Source organism: Heteronotia binoei, chromosome 9 (genome assembly GCF_032191835.1).
Source record: "Heteronotia binoei isolate CCM8104 ecotype False Entrance Well chromosome 9, APGP_CSIRO_Hbin_v1, whole genome shotgun sequence".
NCBI lineage: Eukaryota > Metazoa > Chordata > Lepidosauria > Squamata > Gekkonidae > Heteronotia > Heteronotia binoei.
The window spans coordinates 124,572,043-124,587,196 of NC_083231.1; the positions used below are offsets into that span (position 1 = coordinate 124,572,043).

General features: G+C 50.1%; 1 protein-coding gene across 1 annotated transcript in view; it reads left to right on the forward strand.

The window, feature by feature from the left end:
* DYSF (dysferlin) overlaps nt 1–12,137 on the forward strand; it is a 301,818-nt gene extending 289,681 nt beyond the window's left edge. The window contains exon 56 of the mRNA XM_060247222.1: nt 12,010–12,137. Within this exon, the coding sequence (XP_060103205.1) occupies nt 12,010–12,048 (39 nt within the window). The 3' untranslated portion in view covers nt 12,049–12,137. The remainder of the gene's footprint in view (nt 1–12,009) is intronic.
* The last annotated feature ends 3,017 nt before the right edge of the window (nt 12,138–15,154 follow it).

Below are 15,154 nucleotides of genomic sequence, written 5' to 3' on the forward strand. Positions count from 1 at the left end.
TTCTAGTGTCCTGGCCCCACTGGTGGACCTCCTGACAACACTTGGTTTTTTTGGCCACTTTGTGACACAGTGTGTTGGACAAGATTGCCTATTGGTTGCCTATTGCATACCAGGTTCGTTTCAAGGTGTTGGTTCTTACCTTTAAGGCCCTATGTGACGGAACCGGCCCGATTCTGCCTTCAGACCTGGTCCCGTCAGCTCCCTATGGAGTCGCCAACTCCTGGAGGGAGCTATTTCTCCTCCTGCCCCTTGGGCTCGCTGCCACCACCTGCTCAGTCCCGGGGTTCAGATTGAGAGGAACAGGACTCCCAATCCCCCTCTCCAGCTGTGAGGCCAGGCCTCAAGGTCCTCTGCCACCCTGCACTTGGGTTTCACAGAGACCTCAGCGCTTCTTTGGGGCACCCCTGGAGGATTGGCACCTTATCCAACTGCATGCCTTCCCCGCTTCACCTGGGGCCCCCTTCTTAACACAGCGTGGTCTAAAGCGGTCTGGGGATCTAGGTGGTACAGAGATTGACTGCCAGCATTTAAACAGTAAAAATGTATTTATTTAAAAAGAGAAAAAGATGGGAAAACAAAAACAAAACAAAAACAGTTGCATTTAAAAAGTTAGCACAGCACAGCACAGCTCAGCACCCGTACAGCACACAGCATACAAAGAAAAGTTGATTATAAACGCATCCTGCTGGCCCTGATCTAAACTTGCCCTGTCTTGTGAATTACTTACTTAGTCTGCCTTCCTGGGCCCTCCCAGGCAGGAGCCTCCATTGCTCACCACATGCTCGCTCGAGCGCTGGCTTCCAACTGCCTTCTCTTCCTGCTAACACACATGCCAAGAACAAAAGCACTTCCTGCCTCTCTAGGAGATTTTCCCCCTAGCGTTGTTGGTTTGGCTCTGGAAGGGAGGGGGGGGAGTGAGGGGAAGGCTACAAAGCCTGCTGAGGGATTTACTGACCCCTGCCAACTGAAGCACCACCACTGACTAAAATGGCGTTTCTCCACACCCTATATGGCCAGGGGCCTGCATACCTGAGGGACTGCCTTTCCCCACATGTTCCACAGAGAGCACTTAGGTCTGGATCACAAAATCTACTTACAATCCCTGGCCTGATCCAACATGGCTTCTCTTATGTTCTTATGTCTGGGGCAAGTGATCCTCTGTATTCTTGGTACTTGGGAGAGGCAACAGTGGGAGGGCTTCTGGTGTCCTGGCCCCACTGATGGACCTCCTGATGGCACCTGGGATTTTTTGGCCACTGTGTGACACAGAGTGTTGGAATGGATGGGCCATTGGCCTGATCCAACATGGCTTCTCTTATGTTGTTATGTCTGGGGCAGTGATGCTCTGGATTCTTGATGCTTGAGGGGGCAACAGTGGGAGGGCTTTTAGTGTTCTTGCCCCACTGATGGACTTCCTGATGGTGCCTGGGTTTTTTGGCCGCTGTGTGACACAGAGTGTTGGACTGGATGGGCTATTGGCCTGATCCAACATGGCTTCTCTTATGTTCATATGTCTGGGGCAGTGATGCTCTGTATTCTGGGTGCTGGGGGGGGGGGGGGGGGGGCAACAGTGGGCAGGCTTCTGGTGTCCTGGCCCCACTCTTGATGGCACTTGGGTTTTTTGGCCACTGTGTGACACAGAGTGTTGGACTGGATGGGCCATTGGCCTGATCCAAGATGGCTTCTCTTAGGTTCTCTTATGTTGTTGCCTTCTATTGAAGCAGACCCTCAGTTCATAAAAGTCGGTGTTGGCTTCTCAGACTGGCAGTGGCTCCCCAGGGTCTAGGCAGAGGTCTTTCAGATCTCCTCTTACCACATCTTCTAAACTGGGGGTGCTGGGGTTCGAACTGGGGACCTTCTGCATTCCCAGGCCCTTTTCCAAATGAATAAAAGTAGGTGGGCCCCTCATGCAGCTGCTGTATAGAAACCTTTGGTCCATCAAGGTCAGCATTGTCTATTCAGACTGGCAGCAGCTCCCCAGGGTCCCAGGCAGAGGTCTTTCCCATCCCTTCCTGCCTGGCCCTTTTAATGGGAGATGCTGCCAGTGATTGAACCTGGAACCTTCTGCATGCCAAGCAGAGGCTCTTCCCCGCTGGTTTTTCTGCCTTCAGGGGACTGCAGAAATGGGAGTGGTGTTAAATATCAGGCACCGGGGAAACTGCAGCCCACGGTTGAGCAAGCCAAGCCCAGCTGCAGCTGCTGGAACAGAAAGGGAAAACTGAAGCCCAGTCCAGAGCACCTGTCTGGCAAAGAGGGCAGGTCCAGGTGGGCTGCCATGTTGGTATGAAGCAACAGGACAACTTTGGAGTCCATCGGCACCATTGAGACCAGCACAATTTTATTCAAGGTATACGTTTCCGAAGAAGTGTGGTTGCACAAGAAAGCTTATTCCTTGAATACAGTTGGAGTCCAGTAGCACCAACTTTGTTGGTCTTCAAAGTGCTCCTGGACTCCAGCTTTGTTCTGGCAAAGAGGAGTCACCATGCTGGGAAATGGGTTCTGAGACTGGCTGGCTCATGTTCTGCCTGGGCAGATCCTGGTCTCAGGCTGTAGTTCTGGCGCCACAGAGCCACAGGGCAATAGGGAGTGCTACAGAGTCCATGCAGAGTGTCTTTGGCTCTCCATGGATGGATGGTTGTAAGCAGGGGTGGAATTCTAGCAGGAGCTCCTTTGCATATTAGGCCACACACCCCTGATGTAGCCAATCCTCCTGGAGCTTACAGTAGGCCCTGCACTAAGAGCCCTATAAGCTCTTGGAGGACTGACTACATCATGGGGATATGGTCTAATATGCAAAGGAGCTCCTGCTAGAATTCCACCCCTGGTTGTAAGCCCTGCATTCATCTGGGAGTGGGCCAGGAAGGAGATTTGGAAGGTGGGGTGAGGACCAGTCAGTTGTCAGTACTGTATAAGCGACCTCCTTGGGGACCTCAGGACGTGTATGTGGCTTTTGACCCTCCACCTTGTGACAGGGGCTGGGGTGTCCCAACCAGGCCAGTGAAGGGCCCTAGGGATGATGTTCTAAGCATGGGTGTCAAACATGTGGCCCAGGGGCTGAATCAGGCCCCCAAGCAACTGGCTGTCATCTGCTTCCTTCTCCCTCTCTCTTGCTTCCTTCCACATCACAGCTTGCTTTGCCAGGCTTGCTCAATCGCACAGGAGCTACAGTTCAGCTTTATTATAACAGTCAAAGACCAGAACTTAAATAGGAAAGGGAAGGTCCTCTGTGTAAGCACCAGTCGTTTCCGACTCTGGGGTGACGCTGCTTTCACAATGTTTTCACGGCAGACTTTTTACAGGGCGGTTTGCCATTGCCTTCCCCAGTCATCTGCGCTTCCCCTCCACCAAGCTGGGGACTCATTTGACCGACCTCGGAAGGATGGAAGGCTGATTCAACCTCGGGCCGGCTACCTGAAAACCCAGCTGCGCCGGGGATCGAACTCAGGTCGTGAGCAGAGCTTAGGACTGCAGTACTGCAGCTTTAACACTCTGCGCCACGGGGCTCGTTAGAACTTAAATACCCATGAATAAAATGCCACATAGGGCAATAAACAGTATATAAACCATCAGGATACAATAAAATAATTTTTACGTGGATATTAAAGGAATAAAATGTTAAAATTCCACTACTTGAGCTAAGGTTTTCTTATCCCTACAGCGCGCCTTCCAAATCTAGCTACCTATCAGGATGCCTGTCTGAAAGAAGTCTTCTCAAAAGGCACCATTTTTGTCTGCCGGCGGGGGTAACGTTGTGACCAAGGGAAGGGATTCACCATCAGCGTAACTCCCACGCCTTACCTTTTCCTTCTATCTAACCAGGAGCTACAGGACAAAGCCTCTATTTTCTCCATTGGCTGAGGCTTCTGCCTCAGGGGAGAAAGCGGGGAAGGATAGCTAGCTTTGCCAGGCTCTCTCAACCGCACAGCAGGGCTACTGAGCCAAGCCTCTCTTCCTTCTATTGGCTGAAGCTCCTTCCCCTCCTGGTCCCCTGGGGAAAGGAGAAAAGAGCCAGAGCTTCCTTTGCCCAGTTCCCTGGATCCCACAGGAGAGATATAAATAAAGCACCTTTAAGACCAATGGGTGCTAACATTTTAAGGGTTTTAAAAAAAAAAATCTTTACTTGTGTTTGCCTTTATCAAGTTTGTACCTCTGCTACCTGTCATTACATTTTATGACACACACGGCCCGGCCCAGCAAGGTCCCTTTTATGTCTGATCCAGCCCTCAAAACAAATGAGTTTGACACCCCAGCTCTACAGTGGCTCCCCCCCCCCCCCCTCACGTGCACAACATCCTGAAAAAGGACAGGGCTGAAGGGAACACCCTGAAATGAACATATGAAGCTGCCTTCTACTGAATCAGATTCTCTTGGGTCCATCCAAGTCAGTATTGTCTCCTCAGACTGGCAGCGGCTCTCCAGGGTCTCAAGCGGAGGTTTTTCACGCCTACTTGCCTGGACCCTTTTTAGTTGGAGATGCTGGGGATTGAACCAGGGACCTCCTGCCTACCAAGCAGATGCTCTACAACTGAGCCACTGTCCCTCCCCAATAGACATCTGAACGTATGAAGCTGCCTTCTACTCAATCAGACCCTGGATCCATCAAAATCAGTCTTGTCTCCTCAAACTGGCAGCGGCTCTCCAGGGTCTCAAGCTGAGGGTTTTTGCGCCTCCTTGCCTGGGCCATTTTTAGTTGGAGATGCTGGGGACTGAACCTGGGACCTTCTGCTTACCAAGTGGATGCTCTACCACTGAGCCACTGTCCCTCCCATGAACATACGAAGCTGCCTTATACTGAATCAGATCCCCCTCGGTCCATCAAAGTCAGGTCTACTCAGACTGGCAACGGCTCTCCAGGGTCTCAAGCGGAGGTTTTTCACACCTATTTTCCTGGACTCTTTTTAGTTGGAGATGCCGGCGATTGAACCTGGGACCTTCTGCTTACCAAGCAGATGCTCTGCCACTGAGCCACCATCCCTTGTCTCTCTGTGCTGCTGCAAAGATGAAAACCCATCCCTACCAGCAGCCTCGGGAGGCATGGGAAAACTTAGCTGTTCCATCCAGAGTGCTGCTGCATAGCTTTTGGGTGGCAGCTCTTCACTTGGACAACTGCCTTCCTCCCTGGAAGAGATCTTCTGGGGCCAATTCCCCACCACCTTTCGCTGCTTTGCTTTCTGCCCTGGGCAATCCATCCTCGTTAGCGTTCCTCTTTCCGCCTGATGGGAGACTCCTCCTCCTCCACCCTGCCTTCTATACAATCCCTAGGAATTGAACAAAGCAAGAGTCAAGGGGTACCTTTAAGACCAACCAAGTTTTATTCAGAACATAAGCTTTCATGTGCTAAAAGCTCAAAAAGGATATTATAGCATTGGAGAAGGTGCAGAGAAGGGCAACTAGAATGATTAAAGGGCTGGAGCACTTTCCCTATGAAGAAAGGTTGAAACGCTTGGGACTCTTTAGCTTGGAGAAACGTCGACTGCGGGGTGACATGATAGAGGTTTACAAGATAATGCATGGGATGGAGAAAGTAGAGAAACAAGTACTTTTCTCCCTTTCTCACAATACAAGAACTCGTGGGCATTCGATGAAATTGCTGAGCAGAAAGGTTAAAACGGATTAAAGGAAGTATTTCTTCACCCAAAGGGTGATTAACATGTGGAATTCACTGCCACAGGAGGTGGTGGCGGCTACAAGTATAGCCACCTTCAAGAAGGGTTTAGATAAAAATATGGAGCACAGGTCCATCAGTAGCTATTAGCCACAGTGTATGTGTGTATATAAATTTTTTTGCCACTGTGTGACACAGAGTGTTGGACTTGATGGGCCGTTGGCCTGAGCCAACATGGCTTCTCTTATGTTCTTAAGCACACTTCTTCAGACGAGGGGATCAGGTATTTTGGGCTGAAATGCATGCAGTGTGTTGATTAAGGAAAGGAAAGGTCCCCTGTGGAAGCACCAGTCGTTTCCGACTCTGGGGTGACGTTGCTTTCACAACGTTTTCACGGCAGCCTTTTTACGGGGTGGTTTGCCATTGCCTTCCCCAGTCATCTCCACTTCTCCCCCAGCAAGCTGGGAACTCATTTTACCGACCTCGGAAGGATGGAAGGCTGAGTCAACCTCGAGCCGGCTACCTGAAAAGCCAGCTTCCGCCAGGTCGTGAGCAGAACTTAGGACTGCAGTACTGCAGCTTTAACACTCTGCGCCAAAGGTGCAACTTGACTTCTGCTTTGTTCAGCTGCTTCAGACCAACACGGCTGCCCTTTTGCATCTATCCCTAGGAATAGCAGCCACGATATTGTGGAGACAGCCCCCTGGAAGACAAAAGGTGGGAAATTAATTAGGAGGTTAGAGTGTTCCATTGGGGGGAGGGTGGGGGGGGCTTGCTAATGGGGTGTGAGGCCGGGCTTCGCATTTCACTGCCTGGTTTACGGGGCGGTTTGAAGGCCTTGCTCCCCCCGCAGCCTGGAATTGAGCCTTGGAAGCCGGTGCAAACGGCTGAGGATTATGCTGCTGGGGGCCATGCTTCCCAGTTGGCTCTCCCACTCAGAGGCGTCACTAGGGTGGGTTGCACCCTGGGGTGTAACTGATTCAAGTCACCCCCCCCCCCCATTGGGCATCACCCCTTTTGGAGGGCTGCGTCACCCCCTCCGCACACAACCCCGCCCACTTCACATGGCCCCTCCTTCATCCACCCTCTGGTCACATGACCAGCCCCCATAATCCAAGATACCAGTTTTGCAGCATTTAAGTTTCCCCCACTCACCCACATGCTTTTAGCTGAGCCGGCGGCAGCGCGGCCCCGGTTTCAGAATCCCGGCCAGCCCACACACAGCAGCAGCGTTCTAATCCCAGGGCCAGCCCCTTCCTGTTGGGGGGGGGGTCATGGGTCAGTGCCTGGGGCCAATGAGAATGCTCTGGGGGAGGGCCGATGGCCCCCTTGGCCCCGCCCTAGTGACGCCACTGCTCCCACTCACCCCTCCGGTTCACTTGCCAAAGCTGATCTGCAGCTCTTACACACAAATCTGACCAGCAAGTGGGAGCTCTCAGCCTGTCTCAAGTCAGTCGAAGAGGGAAACGGCCTGCTTGTTGGCTGTCTGTTGGACTCTGTTGGTTTGGAATTAGAGTTGCCAACTCCAGTTTGGGCCAGTTTGGTGTAGCAGTTAAGTGTGTGGAGTCTTAGCTGGGAGAACCGGGTTTGATTCCCCACTCCTCCACTTGCACCTGCTAGCATGGGCTTGGGTCAGCCATAGCTCTGGCAGAGGTTGTCCTTGAAAGGGCAGCTGCTGGGAGAGCCCTCTCAGCCCCACCCACCTCACAGGGTGTCTGTTGTGGCGGGAGAAGATATAGGAGATTGTAAGCCGCTCTGAGTCTCTGTTTCAGAGAGAAGGGTGGGGTATAAATCCTCCTCCTCCTTCCTGGAGATTTGGGGGGCAGACCCTGGGAAAGGTGGGGTTTGGGGATGGGGGGCTTCAGTGGGGTAGAATGCCATGGTGTCCACCCTCCAGAGCAGTCTTTTGCTTCAGGGAATGGATCTGTGTTGGTTGGAGATCAGTTGTAATTCTGGGAGATCTCCAGCCTCCTCCTCCAGAAGTTGGCAACCCTGTTTGGAATGCAGGTCTTTCCAAGTGGCAGAAACATGCATGTGGGCATGGTTTTATTTATGAGCATAATGAGGACCATTTCCTTTCTCTTATGCGACTGGGGGCAGGAGGGAAAGAGGTTGGGGGTAGATCCGAATCCATGACCCATCAGCTTTGCCACCCAGGGTCCCTCACTTTGGTCTGGTGTCAGGTATGTGACTCTCTTAAATAATGACTCTCCATTTAATCAGGATTAGTGTCTATTGTAAGACAGGAGAGTACCCCTGGCAAGGCCAGTGGTGAAACTAAGGTGGGATACAAGTCCTGAACATGAGTCAACAGTGTGATGCGGTAGCTAAAAAGGCAAATTCAATTTTGGGCTGAATCAACAGAAGTCTAGTGTCCAGATCATGTGATATGATGGTATTGCTTTACTCTGCTCTGGTAAGACCTCACCTGGAGTCTTGTGTTCAGTTTTGGGCACCACATTTTAAGAAGGTTATAGACAAGCTGGAAGGGGTCCAGAGGAGGGCGACGAAGATGGTGAGGGATCTGGAGACCAAGTCCTATGAAGAAAAGTTGAAGGAGCTGGGCATGTTTAGCCTGGAGAGGAGGTGGCTGAAAGGTGATAGGATCACCATCTTCAAGTCCTTGAAGGGCTGTCACCCAGAGGATGGTGTGGAATTGTTTTCTGTGGCACCAGAAGGTAGGACCAGAACCAATGGGTTGAAGTTAAATCAAAAGAGGTTCTGGCTCAACTTTAGGAAGAACTTCCTGACCGTGAGAGCGGTTCGTCAGTGGAACAGGCTTCCTCGGGAGGTCGTGGGCTCTCCTTCCTTAGAGGTTTTTAAACAGAGGCTAGATGGCCATCTGACAGCAATGAAGATCCTGTGAATTTAGGGGGAGGTGTTTGTGAGTTCCTGCATTGTGCAGGGGGTTGGACTAGATGACCCTGGAGGTCCCATCCAATTCTATGATTCTATGGTTAGAGTGATTCCTCAGTGGAACAGGCTTCCTCCTTGGGAGGTGGTGGGCTCTCCTTCCTTGGAGGTTTCGAAACAGAGGCTAGATGACCCTCTGACAGCAATGCAGATCCTGTAAATGTAGGGGGAAGTATTTGTGGGTTTCCTGCATTGTGCAGGGGGTTGGACTAGATGACCCTGGAGGTCCCTTCCAACTCTATAATTCTATGATTCTAAGTGACTGGATATACATATCGAAGCACTTAGCTGTTCCGTGCGCGCCTACTTTTCTGGGGCGAGATAAGTTCAAAACACTAAATTGTTACAAGGCAGACATTTCCATAGCACAGTAATCGTTGGAAAAACACTCTTAACGATGACCGTGATGGTTAGGCAGTGCTCGAGGGCCTAAATACTTTCGTTTTCCAGGCCAGCATAGCAGGTGTGTTATAACAGACAGAACAGCAAGGCTGTAATACAATACAATGGCAAGGGATCTTGACATCTTGGGCTTGGATAACCTTCAGAGCCAGTTTGGTGCAGTGGTTAAGGGTGGTAGACTCTAATCTGGGAGGAGCAGCTTGGATTCCCCACTCCTCCTCATGCACCAGCTGGGTGACCTTGGGTCAGTCACGATTCTCTCTGAACTCTTTCAGCCCCAGCTCTTGGGGTCTAGTAGTGGTTATTGGGGCTGCATTGCCTTGGCCACACAAGAGAATCTGGTTGCAAATTAAGAAGAAGAAGATATTGGATTTATATCCCGCCCTCCACTCCGAAGAGTCTCAGAGCGGCTCACAATCTCTTTTACCTTCCTCCCCCACAACAGACACCCTGTGAGGTGGGTGAGGGTGGAGAGGGCTCTCACAGCAGCTGCCCTTTCAAGGACAACCTCTGCCAGAGCTATGGCTGACCCAAGGCTATGCCAGCAGGTGCAAGTGGAGGAGTGGGGAATCCAACCCGATTCTCCCAGATAAGAGAGCTATGGCTGACCCAAGGCCATTCCAGCAGATGCAAGTGGAGGAGTGGGGAATCCAACCCAGTTCTCCCAGATAAGAGAGCTCTGGCTGATTCAAGGCCATTCCAGCAGGTGGAAGTGGAGGAGTGGGGAATCAAACTGGGTTCTCTCAGATAAGAGAGTTCTGGCTGACCCAAAGCCATTCCAGCAGGTGCAAGTGGAGGAGTGGGGAATCCAACCCGGTTCTCCCAGATAAGAGAGCTCTGGCTGACCCAAGGCCATTCCAGCAGCTGCAAGTGGAGGAGTGGGGAATCCAACCCGGTTCTCCCAGATAAGAGAGCTGTGGCTGACCCAAGGCCATTCCAACAACTGCAAGTGGAGGAGTGGGGAATCCAACCCGGTTCTCCCAGATAAGAGGGCTGTAGCTGACTCAAGGCCATTCTAGCAGGTGCAATTGGAGGAGTGGGGAATCGAACCCGGTTCTCCCAAATAAGAGAGCTCTGGCTGAGCCAAGGCCATTCCAGCAGCTGCAAGTGGAGGAGAGGGGAATACAACCCGGTTCTCCCAGATAAGAGAGCTATGGCTGCTATTCCTAGGGATAGATGCAAGAGGGCAGCCGTGTTGGTCTGAAACAGCTGAAGAAAGCAGAAGTCAAGTTGCACCTTTAAGCCCAACCAAGTTTTATTCAGAACGGAAGCTTTCATGTGCTAAAAGCACACTTCTTCAGACGAGGGGATCAGGGATCATGGTCTGAAATACATGCAATTTGTTGATTAAGAGGGCAAACTCATACAGAGCTGGGAACACATGGTGGAACAGTGTGACAATTTAGAAGGCCATTTGATCTGGAGAGCCACAAAGGGTAATAAAAGTTGCCTGCCCATTGGTGTTTCTGCAAGTCTAGGTAAATTACAAAAGGACATGTATTTCCTTGTTGTTCACCTAATTTACTTTGCCCTCTTAATCAACAAAGAACCCCGTGGCACAGAGTGTTAAAGCTGCAGTACTGAAGTCCTAAGCTCTGCTCACGACCTGAGTTCGATCCCCTGTGGAAGCTGGGTTTTCAGGAAGCTGGCTCCAGGTTGACTCAGCCTTCCATCCTTCCGAGGTTGGTCAAATGAGTCCCCAGCTTGTTGGGGGGAAAGCGTAGAGGACTGGGGAAGGCAATGGCAAACCACCCTGTAAAAAGTCTGCCGTGAAAACGTGATGCGACGTCACCCCAGAGTCAGAAACGACTAGTGATAGAGGCTTACAAGATAATGCATGGGATGGAGAAAGTAGAGAAAGAAGTACTTTTCTCCCTTTCTCACAATACAAGAACTCGTGGGCATTCGATGAAATTGCTGAGCAGACAGGTTAAAACGGATAAAAGGAAGTCCTTCTTCACCCAAAGGGTGATTAACATGTGGAATTCACTGCCACAGGAGGTGGTGGCAGCCACAAGCATAGCCACCTTCAAGAGGGGTTTAGATAAAAATATGGAGCAGAGGTCCATCAGTGGCTATTAGCCACAGTGTGTGTGTGTGTGTGTGTGTGTATGTGTGTGTGTGTGTGTGTATGTATATATATATATATATATATATATATATATATATATATATATATATATATATATATATATATATAAATTTTTGGCCACTTTGTGACACAGTGTTGGACTGGAGGGGCCATTGGCCTGGTCCAACAGGGCTTCTCTTATGTTCTTATGTTCTTAGTGCTTGCACAGGGGACTTTCCTTTTCCTAACATAAACTAACAAACACCAGACCCCAACTGGTGACTCTTTTAATCGACTAAAAAACATTTCCGTGACTCTGCATACTAACTCACTGCCCACTTTCTCTATATTTAAGACTGCTTGCCTTTAAGAACATAAGAGAAGCCATGTTGGATCAGGCCAATGGCCCATCCAGTCCAAAACTCTGTGTCACACAGTGGCCAAAAAAGAAAGGAGGTTCACAAGTGGGGCTAGAAGTCCTTCCACTTTGCCCCCCCCCCCCACAAGCACCAAGAATACAGAGCATCACTGCCCCAGACAGTTCCAATAATATGCTGTGGCTAATAGCCACTGACGGACCTCTGCTCCATATTTTTATCCAATCCCCTCTTGAAGCTGGCTACGCTTGTAGCCGCCACCACCTCCTGTGGCAGTGAATTCCACATGTTCGTCACCCTTTGGGTGAAGGACTTCCTTTTATCCTTTTTAACCTGACTGCTCAGCAATTTCATGGAATTGTCCATGAGTTCTTGTATTGTGAGAAAGGGATGACGTCTGAAGAAGTGTGCTTCTAGCACAGGAAAGCTGACGTTCTGAATAAAACGTGTTGGTCTTAAAGGTGCAACTTGACCCTTGCGTGATTCAGTAAAAGGCAGCTTTGTGTGTCCGCAGCAAGACCCTAAACTCCCAAGATGGTGGGTGCAGCCTCTGACGCCCCCAAGAAGAGTGTCGTGCAGCTGTTTGTCTGAACTTGCTTTTAACCCCTCGATTCTCCCTTTTTCCCCTCCCTTCCCTGCAGAACTATGCTGCTATGAAGCTCGTCAAGCCCTTCAGCTGAGCAAGCCCCGGCCGGAGACAAAAGCAGCGTGAGAAGGGCCAGGCCTGCCCGTCACTCCAGCTGCACAGTGCCTTCCCAAAGGTGTGACCGTAACACTCGTGCAACCTGGAGAGCGATGCGTGTGCCTCCTTGCAGAAGGCTGGCCCTCGTTTGGCCTCCTGCCCCCAGCAACTGCTGCTCAGGTGACCTGGCTGGATTTGTATACCAGACCCAGACTTTCTTTCCCACCTTCCTTTCTCTGTGCTCAGACGCGGCTGCTGGCTTTTCAGCACCGGTAGGTGATTGACTCTCTCCCGCTTGCAAGCGCAAAGTGGGGCTGGCTGGAAGAAAACCGGAGCCGCCTCTGAAGCTGCCACCTGCACGTCATCCCTTCAGCCGAGGAGTCTTGCCCTTCGTGCAGAAGCACTTGATGGCCACAAGCCCTACATTGTGGAGCAGAAGAAGAATTGCAGATTTATACCTCGCCCTTCTCCCTTAATCAGAGACTCAGAGCGGCTTGCAATCTCCTACATCTTCTCCCTCCACAACAGACACCCTGTGAGATGGGTGGGGCTGAGAGAGCTCTTCCTGAAGCTGCCCTTTCAAGGACAGAGTCTCAGAGCAGCCTACAATCTCCTATATCTTCTCCCCTCACAACAGACACCCTGTGAGGTGGGTGGGGCTGAGAGCTCTCCTAAAAGCTGCCCTTTCAAGGACAGAGTCTCAGAGCAGCCTACAATCTCCTATATCTTCTCCCCCCAAAACAGACACCCTGTGAGATGGGTGGGGCTGAGAGAGCTCTCCTAGAAGCTGCCCTTTCAAGGACAGAGTCTCAGAGCAGCCTACAATCTCCTGTATCTTCTCCCCACACAACAGACACCCTGTGAGGTGGGTGGGGCTGATAGAGCTCTCCTAGAAGCTGCCCTTTCAAGGACAACTCCTATGAAAGCTATGGATGACCCAAGGCCATTCCGGCAGCTGCAAGTGGAGGAGTGGGGAATCAAACCCGGTTCTCCCAGATAAGAGTCCACGCACTTAACCACTATGCCAAATGGGCATCCCAACAATGTTCCTTTAGCCCCAATTCAGCTCTTCTCCACACACTCAGCTCTCTGCCCCCCACCCCCAATGCCTAGTTTGCCCAAAGAGGTCACACCCATCGGCCTTCATCCTGCCTCCAGAACTGGGCGCTGAGGGCCTGGTGGGTAAGAATGGGCTCCCTCCATCTTGAGAGAGCAAGCTCAAGTTAGGGTTTTGTGTTTTACAATGTTCAGGAGCTCTTTTGTGGCACTGAGTTCTGTGGCAAGTGAAAGAAACCAGAAGCTGGGAGCAGAGCTGTTTCAGAGAGTTGCGCTGGCCCTGGGGAAGGGAGGCGCCTGGGAGCTTTCCGTGTCACCTGTAGCTGCCTTCAGAGCACTATCGCAATTTGCTGTGCAGTTACCAATGAAATGCTATTAAACCTTTGGAATGCCGGTGGTGTTTTATTTTCCAGAGCTCTGGGCGGGGGGAGGAAAGGGTTACAGCTCCCACCACCACCGGTGTGTGGAGAGAGAAAGCATCTGATTCCATTTACAAGGGAAGCAAACAGAGACGGTGACTGGTTATGGCCCTCCATTGTGTGGGTCCCTAGGTCAGGGGTGTCAAACATGCGGCCCAGGGGCTGACTGAGACCTCTGGAGGGCTCTTAACAGCCCTCCAAGCAACTGGTTGTCATCTGCTTCCTTCTCCCTCTCTCTTGCTTCCTTCTGCATTGCAGCTTGCTTTGCAAGGCTTGCTCAATTGCACAGGAGCTACAGAGCAAAACCTCTATTTTCGCCATTGGCTGAGGCTCCTCCCATGGAGAGGAATGGGGGAGGGAGAACTTTGCCAGGCTCTCTCAATCGCACAGCAGAGCTACTGAGGCAAGCCTCTCTTAATAATAATAATAATAATAATAAAAAATTTTATTTATATCCCGCCCTCCGCGCCGAAGCAGGCTCAGGGCAGCTCACAACATGTAAAAATTTCAGTTTACAATATAAAACATCAATACAATTCAGTACATAATTCATTAAATAAAACCATCACAATTAAAACTACCATTTACAATTTAAATTAACATTTGCGGTGCTACATACCAGATTTTCCTCAGTGGGTTTGGTGGCTGGATGTAGTAGATTATGTCTACAGCAGGTCTACATTAAAGGAAGGTCTTCCTTATATTGGCTGAGACTCCTCCCCCTCCTGGTCCCCTGGGAAAGGAAGGAAAGAGCCAGAGCTTCCTTTGCCTAGTTCCCTGGATCCCATGAGAGAGATACAAAGAAAGCACCTTTAAAACCAATGAGTGTTAACGTTTTAAGGTTGTTTTTTTAAATCTTTTTTTTTTCTGGATTAAAACAATTTTATTGGTAACATATGGTAATAAATATATTTCTTACATCTTTAATAACTTCTTTTATCTATCCCATATATTACTTTCTACACACCCCTCCCCCCGTTAGTTCACCCCTGCTAGTGTTATTTACTTAAAATGCTAATATTTAAAGGTACCCTTAACTATTAAAACAAAATTTTATATTCTTCTTTCTAAAACTTAATCATTATCAAAAATTGTCCAATGTCCTTTTATTTTCCACTCTTTTTATAATAATAATAATAATAATAATAATAAAACATAAAATTTTATTTATATCCCGCCCTCCCCGCCTAAGCAGGCTCAGGGCGGCTAACAATATCCATAAAATATACAATACAATAAATATACAAGACTTTAAAATCAACATTATCCAAAAACAATTCTAAATACACATTTGACATAATTTGACAGTAACAGTGATGTTCCTGGCGCTATTTCTGTCAGTTTACGTGATAGCGAGGGTCCCTGGGCAAAGTCATTTTGGCGGATCCATTTGTTTAGTGATCATAAATCAGCAGTCTGTAAAAGCCGACCTAAAAAGGATGGTCTTGCAGGCCCTGCGGAATTGGTCAAGACTCCGCAGGGCCCGCACCTCTTCCGGGAGCTGGTTCCATAGGCATGGAGCTGCGATGGAAAAGGCCCGTACGCGGGTGTTCTGCAGTTTGGCCTCTTTTGGCCCAGGGATAGTCAGCTTGTTCTTCCCTGCTGACCTCAGTGCTCTCTGGGGCTCGT